Source organism: Sander lucioperca, chromosome 4, assembly GCF_008315115.2.
Source record: "Sander lucioperca isolate FBNREF2018 chromosome 4, SLUC_FBN_1.2, whole genome shotgun sequence".
In the NCBI taxonomy this organism is placed as follows: domain Eukaryota; kingdom Metazoa; phylum Chordata; class Actinopteri; order Perciformes; family Percidae; genus Sander; species Sander lucioperca.
Genome location: NC_050176.1, coordinates 6242596 through 6260092, shown reverse-complemented (window position 1 = coordinate 6260092; position 17497 = coordinate 6242596). Strand labels below are relative to the sequence as shown.

At 41.2% G+C, this 17497-nt stretch overlaps 1 protein-coding gene across 2 annotated transcripts in view; it reads left to right on the top strand.

Annotated features, from left to right (window-relative positions):
* Positions 1-17497, top strand: part of grk4 (G protein-coupled receptor kinase 4) — a 48700-nt gene that overhangs the window by 9347 nt on the left and 21856 nt on the right. For both annotated transcript variants that reach the window (XM_031284421.2, XM_031284420.2), the window contains exons 2-6: positions 2474-2569; positions 8540-8652; positions 9704-9781; positions 10588-10688; positions 17069-17161. In XM_031284421.2, coding sequence (XP_031140281.1) covers positions 2474-2569; positions 8540-8652; positions 9704-9781; positions 10588-10688; positions 17069-17161 — 481 coding nt within the window. The remainder of the gene's footprint in view (positions 1-2473; positions 2570-8539; positions 8653-9703; positions 9782-10587; positions 10689-17068; positions 17162-17497) is intronic.

The following is a 17497-nucleotide window of genomic DNA, read 5'->3' as shown; positions in this document are numbered from 1 at the left end:
ATGGCTTTGACGTCAGAGTGACATTAAACAGGGTGGGGTGGCCCAGCCAGCTCCGACAGACACACACACACACACACACACACACACACACACACACACACACATACTTTCATAGCTTGCCATTAAAATCCCTGTCTTTCTTTCCTTGTCAGTATCTTTTGTCCATTTTATAGCATACCTCAATTATTCGCTATTTCCTTCTCTCTTTTGTCCTTCTGACCCCAAGTTTAGGTCACATTTCTCACACTCACGTCTTCTATTGGCACTACATGTATCAACACTTACATTTTCCTCAGCTTCTGACAGGGAAGAAGTTAATCTCTGACTATTTGTTTCTGGTTGTTGCGCTGGTTTGACTGTAATCGTCAATCATTCTGTGTTTTTGGCTCAAGAGTGTGTGCACGGATTTCTTCTGCAATATAACCAGCAATGTGCAACTGGCTTTCAGTGTCTTCAGAGTACATCTTTGTGCATGTGCTTGTATTTCTATATCTGTGTGTGTGTGTGTGTGTGTGTGTGTGTGTGTGTGCCCTGCAGCCCCACAACTGGTCTGTCAACATGCCTGTCGACATCTACAACCTGAGACCAGTAGGATCTTATAAGCCTTGCTTATAAAGTTGCTGCTCATAACGCTCCTGTCAAGCTATTCAAAGCCTGACACAGTAGTAAAAAAAAAAAAAGAAAGGGTTGCTTTTTTTGAATGTGTATGCTACCACTGCTTGTCCAAATAAGTTATGACGGCTTGTAGTGCTGATGGTGATGCCGTGCTTGTTAGTATGTTTGCGGTTGTTATTCTTCACTGTGAACATAAGATAAGACTATGAAGATTGGTTTAAAAAAAAAAACAAGTGATGTGTTCGTGGTATAAAAGGGTTGGGGATGTTATTGTAGAGGTGAGGGCATGCACACTGCACATACAGTATGCTTGTGTGTGTTGGGAAGGTGTTGTTTTGCAGCTGACCATAGTGACCCCCCCCCCCCCCCTGTATGTATTTGTGTTGAAGCTGTCACATGTCACTGCCGGACCAGCTGGTGTCTGGTGAACTTCGGGGCAGAGAATTTCCCTGTCTGTCATCCTCAAACCGTCACAGTCTACATGGTTCACTCCAGCTCAGGCTTGGTTGTTTACTCTGTGTTTAAAAAATAAATAAATGGAATTGAAGTAATGAGAAAAACAGCAATCCAATGACTCTGGGTCCACAGATGTGTATCTGCAGCGAGGTCCGTCGGCCTTAAAGGACAAAAAATTGTCCTTTTAATCTGACTCCCTCATTCATTTTTTTTTTTTTACCAAAATAAATCAAAACCACTGAAGAGGTAGACTGCCTTTTTAAAAACAAAACAAAAACAACAACAACCCAGGAACAAGTTAGAAGAATAGAGTGAAAATCTTCACAAATAAAAAAAAAAAAAGTGCTCTTGGTGTATCCTATTGTAAATGTATTATAAATAGTGCAGCAATTAGATAAAAACGATGGAAAGTGATAGCGATGTGACAACCCTTCCTTTTATATTGCATCTATGTACTTATTTCTAAACTGTCTTCAAAGCTCATTTCGTCTGACCATGAATAAAAACACACCAAAGTAAGCAAATTCTCATAATTGAGAAGTTATAACCACCATAATGTGTTGCGTTTTTACCAGAAAAATCAATTTCGACACACACATGCATGTTGATACCACTGTAAGCTTTCCTCTTGTCTCTGTACATTTTTGCTATTTGTGTGTAAAGCTGCTAGTTTTTCAAATCAAAGCAGCATCTCCTCAGAATACTACCTTAAGTACTCTGTCCATCCTCCAAGTAGTAAATACCTCAGTTCACTCCACACACTTAACACGCACCAGTGGTGGAAGAAGTATTCAGATCCTTTACTTAAGTACAAGTAGGCCTAATAATTCCACACTGAAAGAATACTCGAAGTAAAAGCCCTGCATTGAAAATGTTACTTAAGTAAAGGTATATAAGTATCATAAGGAAAATGTACTAAAAAGTACAAAAGTATTAAAAGTACTCAATGCAAAAAAAAAAAAAACTCACTTTTTTGAAATCATTCTGTCAATCAACTTAGTGTTTAATTAGCTTATCATTTCAGCTGTACTTGTAGGCCTATATATCGTTAGGTAGTTTAAATTATAACACATATTTTAAAAATGATATGTGTTTTGTGTGCAGAAATCTTAATTTGTAGTGTGTGTGTGTGTGTGTGTGTGTGTGTGTGTGTGTGTCTCATGATCTTTGAAGCTGTCGACATTCTTCAGCACATGCTCAGTCATGATGCATAGAGGCGACTGGTGAGATGAAGCAGCTGTCCCTGCCTCTGGTCGCTGCCTGGTCAACATACTGCACACACATCCACACTAGACCGGTTGTTCTGGTGTAGAAAATGCCAACAATTGGCCGAAAGACTGCAACGTTGAAACAGTGACTAAGGATTGATGGGCTGATGTGAATCTCTCTGTGTGTCTCTTAGGTGGAGGAGGGAAGAGGAATGGTCGCAGTAAGAAATGGAAGGAGATGCTAAAACTCCCCCACATCAGCCAGTGTGAGGAGCTACGCCGCACTATCGGTGAGAAACCTGGAGTGTGTGTACATGTGTGCGTGGGTGTGGGTGTGAGGCAGAAAGATAACGTGCCATGCTATGTCGTTGGGGTGGGTCTGACTGCGGGAGGAAGTTCAGATTGGACTTCCTTCCTGCTTCTACCCGTCTCCACCCGCAGTTACAGGCAGGGGACAGGAAACGGTGTGTATAGATGTGTGTTTGTGTGTGTCTGACTCAGGGAATCCGTTTGCACAGCCGTTTCTTAATCTCAAAGTCTCCCCTAACATTAGGTGTGCGTGTGTCTCAGTGACTGTCTGTCTGCTCACACAGCAAATCAAAACGTCTTCACTCCTGCTTCCTTCCTGTTCTCTACATCCAGGTTTGACTTGAAAGTAGGGGCAACATTCTCTTTGTGTGGCACAGATAAGTGCTCAACTCCTGGGCTACATTATCTCTTCGTTCCCCCCCACCCACCCTGGTCCTCTGAATGCCACAGCACTCCGTGTGTGTGTGTGTGTGTGTGTGTGTGTGTGTGTGTGTGTGTGTGTGTGTGTGTGTGTGTGCGTGCGCGTGTGTGTGATAGTGCGTCACAGCTATCTCTGCCAGAGATTGCAGTGCTACCCTCCCCCACATACTCTCCCTCCCTCTTTTCTGTCTCCATGCCTCCCCCTCCCACTATCTGCATCTCTCTCTCTCCCTCCCTCTTTCCACCACTTCAGAGTAACATAAGAGTGGCAGAACAGGAGAGTTATGGAGTGAGTGAATAAACAAAACAAAGAGAGAGCGGCTTTTACAACGGGAGGAAAGATCTCTTAAGGACAGGAGAGAGTGAGCAAAACAACGGGAGGAAAGAAGGGAGGCTGAGTGAAAGATGTAGATGAACATACTCCCTACGGCGATACCTGATACTCGGCGTCAATTGTGTTCCTTGTCGTTTTGTCTTCATATCACAAATCATTATTCGCAGACCTAATTACCATAAACTTGAATGTATCTGCCGTCTGCCGCAATAGATTACCTGCTTAAAAAACAGCACATAAATGTCACCTTAAGTGTGAAGAAGCATTGTGCTTGTCATATCGTACATATTTATTGCCATTTGGATTATAACCTAGCAGAGGAGTCTACAAATGTGTGTGCGTGCGGCATATGTGCACGCAGCAGCTGTTGAATTGTAAATACGTCACTATTACATAGATGCTATTGCATAATTTCCCTATCACACTGAGCGCAGGATCAAAATAATCTTTTGCCTCCTTAAACACACAGACGTGTAGGCATGCGCGCGCACACACACACACACACACAACCTGTGTGCAGAGACGCTCACACATGCCCATACACAGTGTAGGCACAGCAGATAGAAGGATACATTAAAGCGACTGATAGCAGTGTCTTTGTTGTGTCTTGATAATGTCAGGCATTTGACCTTAGCCTTGACAAGTGTGCAGTACTTCTAGGAAGCCTAGATTACATTATGTGGGCTGCAGCCACTTAGTCTGCCAGCCTTAGGCCACTCTCCCCCTCTCTCCTCCTCTCCTTCTATCTCCCCTTCCCTTTTTTTTCCTCCTCTGGTATCCATCCAATGCATACAGTACACCTGCGCCTATTACTTTTGATCTCGGCGGTCTCTCCATAACAAGCATGCACACCTACTGCACATACGTACACTCGTGGCTGGCCATTCACTGTCTCACCAACGTTCTCAGTCTTATCCTAAATTGGAGTTTTAATTAAGTTGTAATTTCAGCCTACTTCACTGGCTCAGACAGTTACTACTAGTCCAGGCTAGTTCAAGCTTTACAACTCTCCCTTCATTATTTTCTTTCCTTTAATTTACCTGTTACATTATTCATTTCTGACATCTTTTTGTCTTGCACGTTCTCTCTCGTCTTACTTTCACAGTTGTTTTTCTTCAGGACACAGGAGCGGTTTCTCTTAAGCAAAGAGGAAAACTTTCTTTGGTTTCCACTTGGCTTACGTTCTCATATTCAAATGATTTAACCCAGACCAAGGCCAAAGAAACTGTGGGTCTTTGGTCTTTCTATATTCACCGTGTACATTTTATAACAGGATTCTTAGTTTTGCAGGTGAGCAGTCTGTAAACTTTATCTAAGAAATAGGCAAGATAAAGAGAGACAGATTAACGTATATTCTTAAATAACTAATTGGGGGTGTATGAAAACATTTGGAAACCATTTTACCAATTTATAAAAGAAAAAATGTATTGTCTTGGAGGGTAATAGCAGAGGTACAATTCTTGTTTGTTTTTCAATTTGTGCATATCGTCGCTTTGTTGGAGGTGCCATTGTTCTGTGCATATGATGCGTTCATATGGTTTGTTTTTTGTTTTTTGGCTTTTGTAATATGGCAGATGTTAAGAGAGATTTTGTTGTGGGTTGGGGGGGCGGGGGGGTCCTTGTTAATAATTGTATTACTGAAAAAACAATAAAACATTGTTAAAAAAAAGATTAAGAGAGACTGTTCATAGACATGAATGTGATTTAGCATGGTTTCTGTCTTGACATTTGGACATTAACAGACACAGTTAATGTTGTATGCCCAACCCACTAAGGCTGTACAAACATCACAGGATTTCATAATTTATATAATTTATTTATTCATTTCAACCTTCTTTTTTTTTTTTAAATAGCAGGTTGACATGAATTACCTTTGTAGTATTTGTTGCTCTTACAGGAATAAGCTATGTTTTTAGAAAATTGACTTGTTTACCATTAAGGTATGAAAACATGGTTACTAAAATCATTCAGGGTACAGATTGTTGCCAAGTCCCACTTCTCTGTGTACTGTTAAAATGTAAACAAATTTTGACTGAAAATAACACAGTATATACAGAACTGCTGAGACTACTCCCCTCTATTTAAATGGCAAGTAAAGGTGGTGTGTGACAGTATCAGTACGTTTTTTTGGCTCAGAATGTACCATTAACATGATTTTATATAAATGTATGTCTGGAGCACAGACATATTCCTTTATCCATTCATATACATGTTTGTGTGGTAAAATAACAATATATGGCATGCATTTGCTAATAAGTGACAGTGCTATAACCCTTATAGATAAATGTAGTGTAAACTGAGCTACGGTTCAAAAGCTTAAAGTGCTCATATTATGCTTTTTGGCTTTTTCCCTTTCCTTTATTGTGTTATACTGTATATCTTTTTGTGCACATTATAGGTTTACAAAGTGAAAAAGCCCACAGTCCACCCCAAAGGGACTTACCATTTCCAACAGAAAACACTGTTCACAAACAGCTCTGTTGTAGTCCAGCCTTTACTTCAGAGACGAACGTGCGTCACTTTGTAACACGTTATAATACTCACCTAACTGCTAGCATTGAACAACCTCATGCTCTGCAACTGACTTGCTAGCAGTACTTACTGCGCATGTGCGACTCCCAACAAAGATGGAACAGAAGTGAGATGTCTCACTCTGTAGCTAAAACAGAGAGCTCAACACACAGGGTGAAAAGAGGAGCTGCAGCAATGTGCAGTACATCAAATATACGGTGTTTTCTGAAAATTAAACCACATAAACCTATTCTGGTACAACCTCTAAATACAATTATGAACCTGAAAATGAGCATAATATGAGCACTTTAAATCATATAAACTTGTACAATTATGAAACCATCGCTTCATTTGGATTATGTTAGTTGCCACCCAGTGACACATGGATAATTTTGGCGTCTTATACATTGCTCAATCAATGGCTCAGCTACGTAAAAACATGCAAATCCTTTCGAGAACATTGCACAACAGTTTCTGTGATGTTCATGTTGGGAACATTGGAGTTCATCACCTCAAACAGTGACCAGTTGTGTGATTCAGCAGGAAATGCTAATTGGAATGAAACCACCCTGAAATCCTCACAGCAAAACCTGGAGCAAGACACAGACCTTATCAGGATGCTCATTGTAAACTAGAGCGTTAGTGTAATGATATGCAGTAGGGGATAAACAAAATTCCCTTGAGAAAATATGAACTAAAGGAAAGAATCTGTAATCTCTAGCTTTTTGGTTGCCGAACAGCAGATGCTAACGATTCAAGCTAAGAGAGCGTCCAAAGTTCATTTTCTTCTCAACCAGAGTGGAAAAGTTGACTTTGTTGAATTTGGTTTGTTTAGGTCCACACTGGCCATTTGCAAACAAACCATGTCATAATCACAAGTCACGTGTACTCATAAGAAGCTTTTTTTTATTGGACAGAGTGTTGACAACTTGTCCAGTGTTTGTCAAGTTACAGGCTTTTGATGGAATTCAACACATTTGTTTGCAAAATGCAAAGAGAGATCCACATTTTCAGGTATTCACGACATTGTTCTCACCTGGCCAGATGTATCAAGCTAAAGGAGTAAACGCTCCAAAGTTCAAATAAACTGCTCCAAACATTTTGTGCTGTACAGATGCCCTAAAATTGCTTTCATCAATTATGAGTGTGAGGGGCTTTCCCAGCTCCAGCTCACAGCTGAACACAGATGATAGGGAAACACCAAAGCAGGCCTGCAAAAACTTGGTGATCAAAGATGAAAGGCATTGTCTGAAGGCAAGTGCAATGCAATACAGTTAGAGATCTCTCAGTGAGATTTTCTGAAAGAGCTTTTTGTTCTTCTCAAACACAGTGGTCTCACAGTGGAAGGGGAAGCAATAAAAATATCATATCTCTGTGCTCTGTTTGCTCACCAAAGCGATAACTTAGGTTTTGTGGTTGTGTAAGTGGTGAGCTTGAATGAGAAGCACTGAGCTGCAGAGCAGAGGGGAATGCTGTGTAATAAACAGTGCAGCTGGGATGGCTGTTGTGAAAATTTGATTTACTGTCGGAGGTTGTCCTGTAGCTGTCACCACCACAGAAATGTTCACCCGGTGCATCCCTCCTCTTCCTCTATTCAAGTGCGCATGTGTACGTGAATGTGTGTGGCCTATTTTTGTTTGTATGTTTATCTTGTGTGCGTGTCCTTACTGTCAACCAGTGATGGAAAACGTCCTGGGTCTTCTTCCTCATTTGGTGCCAGAGGAAATATGACTCAAATGGACGCCATTAGTCCTAATAGGCTGGGGCCAGCTGCACAGGAGGCACACACACGCACAACACACACAACACACACAACACACATTCCGAAAACATTGACATGCAGTGTGTTTTTGTTTTTAGCATGTTGTAGCATAAGCAAATGTACTTATTAAGGGACAGCTTGCTTTTTGGGACGGTTTCTTTTTTTCGCTCTCACCCTTATAGTATTATCTGCAGTTTGAAAGTATGTTTCTCAATAGGATTCACCTATTTTAGCTGAGTTACTGGATGTGCATGATACAATAGCACCTTTCAAAGGTAGGGGGATATACCTTTAAACTTCTCCAAAGTGCACTCTAACCGAAATACACTTTGTAACATCATGTAGCCTACATGTTCATAAAGTTACACATTTTTCCATTAATAAGGATATGAGATTTAAAGTTTGCCGACTGTCTTAGCTAGCCTCCATTCCACATATGTTAGCTTCCTAACTGTGGTTGGTTTTCTCAGAAGTTCTTCTCTCAGTCTTTCTGGAAAGCTGACATGATGTTTTTTTTTTATATATATATATTTTTAAGTTACAAGGGTATCTTCAATTGTCCTGTGTAGTAAAAGATGAGTCCCTTGCCTGTTTTGCAAAAATAAAACATTTATTTGGTTAGCATTTAAGATCTCCAGCTCCCATCCATGAGTTAGCTTACATAATAGGATATGTTGTTTTTAAAATTTCTTAGAGGCCTGAATGGTTAAAACTGTACAGTATTATTTGAGTATATAAAAAAATAAATAAAAAAAGATAATTTTGTTTAGAAGAATTGTTTTATTCAGTATTTCATACTCTAGACTTTCCTGACTCATCTTGTGACTGCTTGTAGGGTCCCAACCCTCAGGTTTGGACCCACTGTTACAGTGTATCTTTTAGTGTAGTAATGTTTCCCCATCTGTCACCCTCTCCTCCCCTCAGAGAGGGACTACACCAGTCTATGTGAGAAGCAGCCCATTGGTCGGCTGTTATTCCGTCAGTACTGTGACACCAGGCCAGAGCTGAAGCGCTGCATCGAGTTTATGGATACTGTGGTAAGACATTAAATTAACCTTTTACCATCACTCTGCTTATTCTCTGTTCTTATAGCTATCCTTCCTTCTCACATCATCTTTTATTTGTCTGTTCCTCTGTCTTAATCTCTCTTATCTTTTTCGCCTTTCTGTGACTTCTCTCATGAGACCAGCCTGAATCGGGCCCTGCAGAGCAACGAATAGGAGAGGAAAGTCAGAGCTCGGTCCTTTGCCTACTCTTGGCAGTAGCACGGGGTGGTGGGTGGGGTGGGCGTAGGGGGGTGATTAGCGACTTAGACAGGCTGTCAGAGAGCAGACCCCTCCCCTTCCTCCATGCACTCCTCCATGAGGTCAAGCCCACGTCAGAGGCAGGTCCCCTGGGTGAGTAGTCAAACACAGTCTCGAGCTTGTGTCTAGGCCCCTGGAGGTATTTGAGAAAGGAAAACTGGTGGGGGGGGGGGTCATGCTTATTTAATAAGAACCTACATTAGACTTTTTTTCAAGTTAGGTAGACAGGCACATGGGTACATACACTGGGAGCGACTGACTCGTACACGTAAAAATGCAAGAAATGAAACAAGCTGCATTTTAGAGTCCCACTGAGGGCGTCATGCCTTGGCCGTGATGCACAGTCACATCGCTCGGTCCCATTCCTCTCCAGCAAGCTTGAAAATAACAAAAAAAAAAACACGAAAGCGGTCAAACTCCAGACCAACTTTCTGCCTACAGTCATGTTTGACCAAAAACATATTCTGTGATGGTGCGATGGGGTGAAAACTGTGGTAGCTGACGAGCGTAACGGGCGAAGCGTGAAGATGAACATGGTTGCCAGTTTGCTGCCTTGACTAAGATGAGCCAGCTCTCTATTTGCCTGCGGCAACACGCTCATTTCTATTTTAATTTCTTCCCCTCTCTTTTGGTTCTCATTAACCCCTCTACCGTTCTCCCGCCCTCTTCCTCCCCGTCTCAACCTCCCCTCTCTGACCTTATTTGGAGAGATGCTAAAGATGGCTGAATGAGTGTGGCTTCCTGCGCTGTTGTGGTTGCTCACTCGTCTGTTCTTCTCTGACAGGCCATGTACCAGCTCGCTCCTGACGAGAAGAGGAGAGACTACGGACTGAATGTTTTAGACACATACTTTAATAATGGGGTATGCCGCACACACACCTACTTAATAACAGAGCTAGTCAATATGGAGCTAATATTTTACTTAAATATTACTTCTTTTATTATGCCATCATTACATCTACATTTGGTAATGACTAAACACATATTTGCCAATGATGTATCATGCATATGTGGTGGACTGTAACAACTTTGGAATTTATCCAAGGTGTATGAAGCCAAATATGTGTATTAACCCTTTAGCATTGGTGTACTACTGGCACTTGTGTATTATTGGCACCTCTATCTGCAGCAGTATTATGTTGTGTTCACACCTCTATTTTGGCTCTCTTGGAAGGTTCTGTGGTCTAATGAGACCAAAATTAAACCTTTGCATCATCATGTAACACTATATTTCTGGTGTAAGCTAAACCAGCCACATTACCAGAAACGCACTCCTAGAAATAGAGTACAGGAAGCAGGCTGTCCTGTAGCGCAAGTTGGAAGTTTTTAATGTATAAATGTGTCACATACTGTTGTGTTGTGCAAGCTTGGTGCACTTTGGTTAGATATAATAGAGTGTATAGCATTCTCACCACCCTATATGAACTGGACCAAACTGACAAATTAAGCCTTTCTGTGTTGAGGTGTGACCAGAGCCGGACTAGCCGGACTAGCCGGACTGTGCAGGTTCACAAATAGAAAGGGACGGGCCGTCTGATAATGTTTTGATCTGTTTTCTTTAGCCTTGGCGGTCTGCAGCTATATTACACCATCATCTCACTCAGTTTCTGTCCCTCTCTGTCTGTCTGTCTGCCTCACCCCTCTGTCTCTCTCTTTGTAACCCTCAAGTCGGCAGCCCATTTGCCAGCCGTACCCCCCGATGTGGTCGCTGGGTGTCGGGAGAGGCTGGAGCAGAGTCCATGTAAGGATCTCTTTAATGACTGCACCAAGTAAGTCTCTATCTCACATATAGATTTGTATTATTATTATTATTACTATTATTATTTGTACTATATAGATGGTTTGTGTTTTTCTTTATGATTGAGATTGGGTCTGGCCTTCAAAGTGCAACAGAGTCCTGTTCCTTCAGAAAGTGTGTGTGTTTGTAGACTGTGTGGACTAGCGCACCCTGTCACTAGTGATGATGAGGCAGCTGGCACCTGGAGGGCAGTATTTTACACACACACACACACACACACACACACACACACACACACACACACACACACACACACACTTGCAAACAGTTGCTAACACATGCACAGTGAAGGCGAATGAAAAAGAGCAGTGGGCAGAGAAAGCATCCGGATGGCTGGCATGAAAACAACAGCCACCTCAGTGCTCCCCACACACACACACACACACACACACACACACACACACACACACACACACACACACACACACACACACACACACACTTGCAGGTGTTTCTGCTTCCTGCTCTGAATGCCAGGAGACGCAAACAGACCGGGGATTGTTACCCCGAATGTACTTCTTATTGCACACACATTCACACACCTCAACGTGACTTTGTATTAGCCCAGTAATTTAACTCTGTCACAGTACGTTTCTGTTGCACAGGACATCAGCTGAATGATATAATGTGAAATGTATATCATGATTAGTTGTCATATTTATCTTGGCAACGATAAATGTAATAATTACTGTTAGTGGATATATACGCCAGTGCATTATACATTTTTTCCACATTTCCTTTCTTGTTTTGGCTCACTTCTGAGGTGTTTGTTTTAATTAGTATGAGCGGTTGATGGCTGAACTGTACTATAAGCTGATTGGTTTGTTGAGGTTATGGTTAGATATCATTGGTTGTTGTAGCTTTTTTTCAGTTTAATTAAAGTGAATTTAGACAATTCATGGAGATTTGTGATGTGCGTAAATTGAGGTTGGTAAGGGATTCATAATGCTGGTAACACAACACATTTAGTTTATTGTCCAGCCCTAACCAGAAAATATATTTTTTTTCATAGAAAAGAATACACCAAAATGTTGCTGGATTGTGTAAACACTCACTGGCAGTGACTTGGCAGGGAATGACATGCGACCCAGGTCTTCTGCCATACAACACATTTTATTTTATCGAATTTGTTTGTCAGGGACCATGTACAAAAACATACATCAATATATCACATCAATACATATGATGCACACTTCAATGCAATTCACCTCTCATCAAATCAGGAGGCTTCAAGAAAACGGACCCTTGTTTCTTAAGTCCTGGCAAAAGCTACATTTCTGTGAAGTCCCAACTTTTAGCCACAGAAGCAGACAGATTTGGGTCTGGAAATGCTGCGACCAGCCTCTGATTCACTTGAGCTTCCCCGGGGAATACCGGAATCTGCTAGAAGGAACTAAGGAGAAGTGGGAATCATGGTTGGAAAAACACTCAGTTATGTTCTCAGCCTGCTCTCCTGTAGCTGTTGGAGTTCTAAAATCAATGAGGTTCAGAAGCTGGTCATGTTGACTACACTGATACACTGTTTTTACTTTTTGCAATACATTTTTTTTCTCCAGGCGGGGATTTTTCCAAGTTATTGAGGTGTGTGTGTGTGTGTGTGTGTGTGTGTGAGTGAGACTGTGTGTGTGTGTGAGACTGTGTGCGACTTTGTGTGTGTGAGACTGTGTGCGACTGTGTGTGTGTGTGAGACTGTGTGACCGAATGAGCAGTGCAGAAACATAGCAAGAGGTTTGTGTTAGAAAGCAAGCCATCACTCTGGAAGAGGGCGTGGTGGGCAAGGTGGTGGCTTTTGTGTGACTGAAGCTGGAACCATCAGTGGTTTAGGTTCAGATGAACACAACACACCTGTCTTCTTTCTTTGGCATTTCAGGTCATGGTCTGTTGGCCCGGTTTCCTTCCCTTCGGCATGCATCTCTATTTTAACACCTGAGTAGTCAAAAGGGCACTGGGGAGGGCAGAGAAAAGGTGTGAGAAAGAAAGTGGCCAGAGAATTATAACACTGAAGAAGATACGGAAGTAATTTGTGCTATGGGAAGCATCCACTCCATTTAAACTTCTTGACTTCAGAGCGAGTGAGGAAGATGTGATAGGCTGGCAGAATCCACAGCATGAGGTGCTTAGTAAGAAAGACCCACAGAGAGTACTGAAAGAAAAGCAAAAAAAAGGTATTGGGAAAATTAAGGAGAAATGGAAAGAGAGCGTTAAGGAGAGCGTGGCACAACAGCAGAGTGTACAAACATAGAACAACACAGGCACATGTTTGTGTTACTGAAAGGTTTTCAGTAGCAGCAGTTCAAATGGTTTTGAATGGGATTCCTGTTCAAGTTGGGTCATCACTCCTTCCACTATCATTATTATTTATATTCCGTTGTGTAATTTTTTATTTTCTTTAATTTTCTTTTTCCGATATGTAATTCTGACCTGGGGCTTATTCACTTTTTTTCTCAGAGGGAAGTAGGAAAGCATGGTGCTGCACGTGGAAATGTGACTTTTGGCAGAGCCACACACCCACCAACAGAGATGTATTAGCTCACCCATGAATTTTCTTCTGCTGCAGTGGAACATACGGTTATGTCATACCAAGAGTAAAGCGTGGCCCTTCAATACATGTGGATCTTGGTGTTTTGTGTATCGCCGGTCTTGACAAAGGTCCGTGTGCTGATTTTTCTCCCCTTTTCTTTTCCTCCCCCTGCTCCCTTCGAGTAACAAAAGCCATATTGTGGCTGTGTTTATTAATACTCCCAGTGGTGTCTGTCCGTGGCTGGACTCCAAGCCAGGCACTGCTAGGCTCCTGCCTTTCTGGAGCCCCTTTCTTTAAGTGTTTGGGACCGGTTTTGTCTTATAAGACTGAGGGAAGCCAGTTGATGAGTCTGAGCTCAGCAACTTCAGTTATTCAGGCCATGGTTTGATATTTGAGACAGATTTAGGTCAGAACTTGATACAGGGAAAAACACATACTGTGCTTAAGACTGAATTAAAAAGATATTATTGTATCTGATAAGGTTACAGGACCGTCCAGCACTTTGCAATCCATTTTAATTAGTTTTGATGTACATGCTTTTAGTACAACTAGCAGCAGCAGAGGAGCAACTGATAAAATCATCAACATCTAGTCTAAATGGATGGAATCTCATGTACAAAGCAAAAGGGTCCCATTATGACATAATTCCGTTTTCTTTTACATACTGAAGCAGAGGGTGCTCCCCTTGTGGAAACTCTCTACTCTCAAGCCTTTTGCCAAGAACAGCCACCCCAGCGCTGTTGGTAACCACAGGCAGCTTTTCTCATCCTCCTTAGTGATGAAGTCATTTTAAAATATGGTCAAGGAAAATATCCCTGCCAAATATGAGCATCTCTTCAGCATTTGGGTGGTAGGGAGGGATATCTGCTGTAAGTTTTATTTTTTATTTTTTTTTTATTTTTTTTAAGTCATGTGTTGTAGGCTGGCAGAAGAGAATTTTAGCACACTGGTCGGCAGGAGAGAAAGTGCTGCTTGTTCAGTAGTAGCACAGCTCACATCAGAACCGCTCTGCACCAGAGCTTTCTATGGTCCTGTAGTTGATGTCAATGCATACTGTTGGGATGTTTTTCTTTTATATTTATAATAATATTGATTTCAGGTATCACATCTTTTTAACTTTTATACTCAAGGCATAGGTGTACTATACTTAATCGTTGGGAATCTGAAGGGATTGCTGATTAATACCAATGATTCAACGATTGACAATCATGATACTACTGGTTATGATTTGGATGACAGGTGTTTGTCTTCTAATGCTGGATATACAAAACTCTGCATCGAAAGCTTGTATTGACAACTTGTTCGTCTAGTCCTAATCTTATATTTCAGGTAACTACTATTGCTGTCAGCCAACTGGAAGATGTGCTATCAAGATTGAGCAGAACAAAACTCTAAAATAATTAATGACTTATAAGATGGTAAATGATTTCTTAATTTTTTGTAGATTATATTATAAAAATGAGATTACACATTTTTGTATTGCCATCCTTTTTCATAGTGACTTAGATTTGCCTGTCACCGTCTTTAGGGATTTATATTTTGAAAGGATGCATATATTGGTGGTATTTTTTAAATACAGTGTTTAACCAGGTTGATGTATCTAAAGTATTTGCCAGTTATGCTAGTCATGGTATACTTGTATACAATAACTGCTTTTCTCTGCTTTTGGCATGGACATTCTGAAATGGACACTGGGGTGAAACTGGTTAGTCTTGATCTTGAGCGTCTTTGTACACAATCATTGAAATAACAGAAACTACATCTAATATCAAACATCAAATAAGCATTTGCCTTGATTAAAATAAAATAGAAGCATCTAAGTTTTCAGTCTTAGTTCAGTCTTACCTTGAGATCCAGGATGAAAACCTGCTGAGTCATATGTGTTGACTGAAGAGAAGGGGGGTGGGGGGGGGACACCAGACCCTTAGAATGGGACCCAGCACTGCGGTGTAGTATTCTTAAATATGTTATCTGTTGACAGCACAGACAGAAAGGACAATACATTTGTAAGCCACAACATTTTTGCTGACCTGTATTATTTCTTGCCATAACCCTTGAAACCAGTGGTGTAGTCTATGTGATACGCAGGTATACGCAGTATACCCACTAAGAAAGCTCCAGGATTTCCATATACCCACTTAAAAATGCCCAATGACACGCAACAACATATTTTCCATTAGATTTTTGGTATATTTTGAATTGTCATCTGTGTTTTTCTTCTTCACATAGGCTAAATAAAGGTATTTCCACCGTAAATTGGTGCATAAACATGTATCCGAATATAGGAAATGAAGTCATTGATGCTCAAAACTTCCCTCAGGAGGACACCCAGACCCCCCCAAAGGCAGATTCTGGCTTTATATATATATATATATATATATATATATATATATATATATATATATATATATATATACATACATACATACATACATACATACATACACACACACACACACACACACACACACACACACACACACACACACACACACACACACACACACACACACACACACACACACACACACACACACACACACACACACCACTGCTTGAAACTAAGTGTAAACCTGTTTGAGTTCATGTCTGTTTGGTACCACGGTGTCAAAGAGGACATGGTGTTTAAGTCAAACAACATCTGTAGTCAACGCAGTGGAAAAGGACACTCATATGAGAGGCTGGCAGGGTCATGTCAAACAATCATGTTCTTACAAGTCTCAGTGGAGTGACGGGTGGCGTATGGTCAGGAGACGATGAGGCTGGGTCCTTTGGTGACCCCTTCATTCCTCAAAGAACTTTGGTGTCCGTTACCTCGACCCTTCAGTTTATGGCAGGACTGTTCCGATATTTGGGGGTGATTATGCCTGAAAAAAAATGACATAATCGCATAGATTCAGACAGAATCACACCCACATCCACATTCACGTGTGAGGTAAAATGAGATTAGATGTTCCGCTCAACCTCCTGCTCAGTGAAAACCGATTTCCCCCAAATCCCCTGTTTCCTGCTTGAGTTGAGTGGAATGTCTCTGTTCAAGGACATTTTTCATTTTTTTGTTTTTTTTCCCAGTCTTTTCACAGACAACAGCTTTCAACCGAAACACAGGCGGCGATGCCTGAACACTAGGGGTGTTAAGTTTACGTGCAAAAATATTCATGTAAGACAGTGGTTCACGTTTATGTTGTGTTTAAACCCCCTACCGCTAGATGGCTATGCTGAGTGCCACTGCCACCACTAGTGTCCTCGCCTAACAGTGCCTAGCAGTGCCTGACTTTTTGCTAGAAGCTAACGATGTAGCTATGGCTGAACTTTGGCCTACTTTACCACATGAACATTTGCTCACTAAGAACCTGTGTACTGAATTGTTTACCTAAAGTAAACTTATTTGACTTTTATGCACATCATGTCTTTTTTTAAATATTAGTTTTTCTAAAATTATACTTAAAACAAAACCCAATATATCGGCTTACCCACAGTATCGAAATATATTGAATCGTGACCCATGTATCATGATAAAAACACACACACACACACACACACACACACACACACACACACACACACACACACACACGTGATTCAGGGGGGAGTTGGATGTGTGTGTTTGTCGTCATAAAGGTTAAAAGGCGTTCTCTGGGGAGAGCAGGCCAGATGTCTGTCTGTCTGGAAGATTTGGCATGAAATTTTACATGTGCTTGTATTTTTTCTGTTTTTATCTGGTGACGTACATCGTCACATCTTTATTACCTTGTTATTAAATGATTACCAACCCTCTTCCTCCCTCCCTCCCTCTCTCCCTCTCTCCCTCTCTCCCTCCCTCACTACAGAATAGTTCGTGATTATCTGAGTGGAGCTCCATTTTCCTCCTACCACGAGTCCATATACTTCTCTCGCTTCCTGCAGTGGAAATGGTTGGAGAGGTGGGTAGTCACTGCAGATTACACGCTTGGTGAAGCAGACATGCAAACCATTCCTTTTTTCCTACATAAAAATGACACCTGTATGATCTTATACACATTCGATATTCTCTGTTGAGACTCTTTGCATCATTCATTCTACTTCTTTGTTTGCTAAGGGCAGCAAATTGTCCCCTATAAACTTCCAGCCCATGGACTTTTTTCTATTGGAGGGATCATAATGTCTAGAGGAAAAGACTGCAGATATTAAATTCAATTATTAATGAATATAATAAAACAATAATGATGATGACATTATCTTAGTAAATGCTCGCAGCAGACGGAAAACAAACATTACAG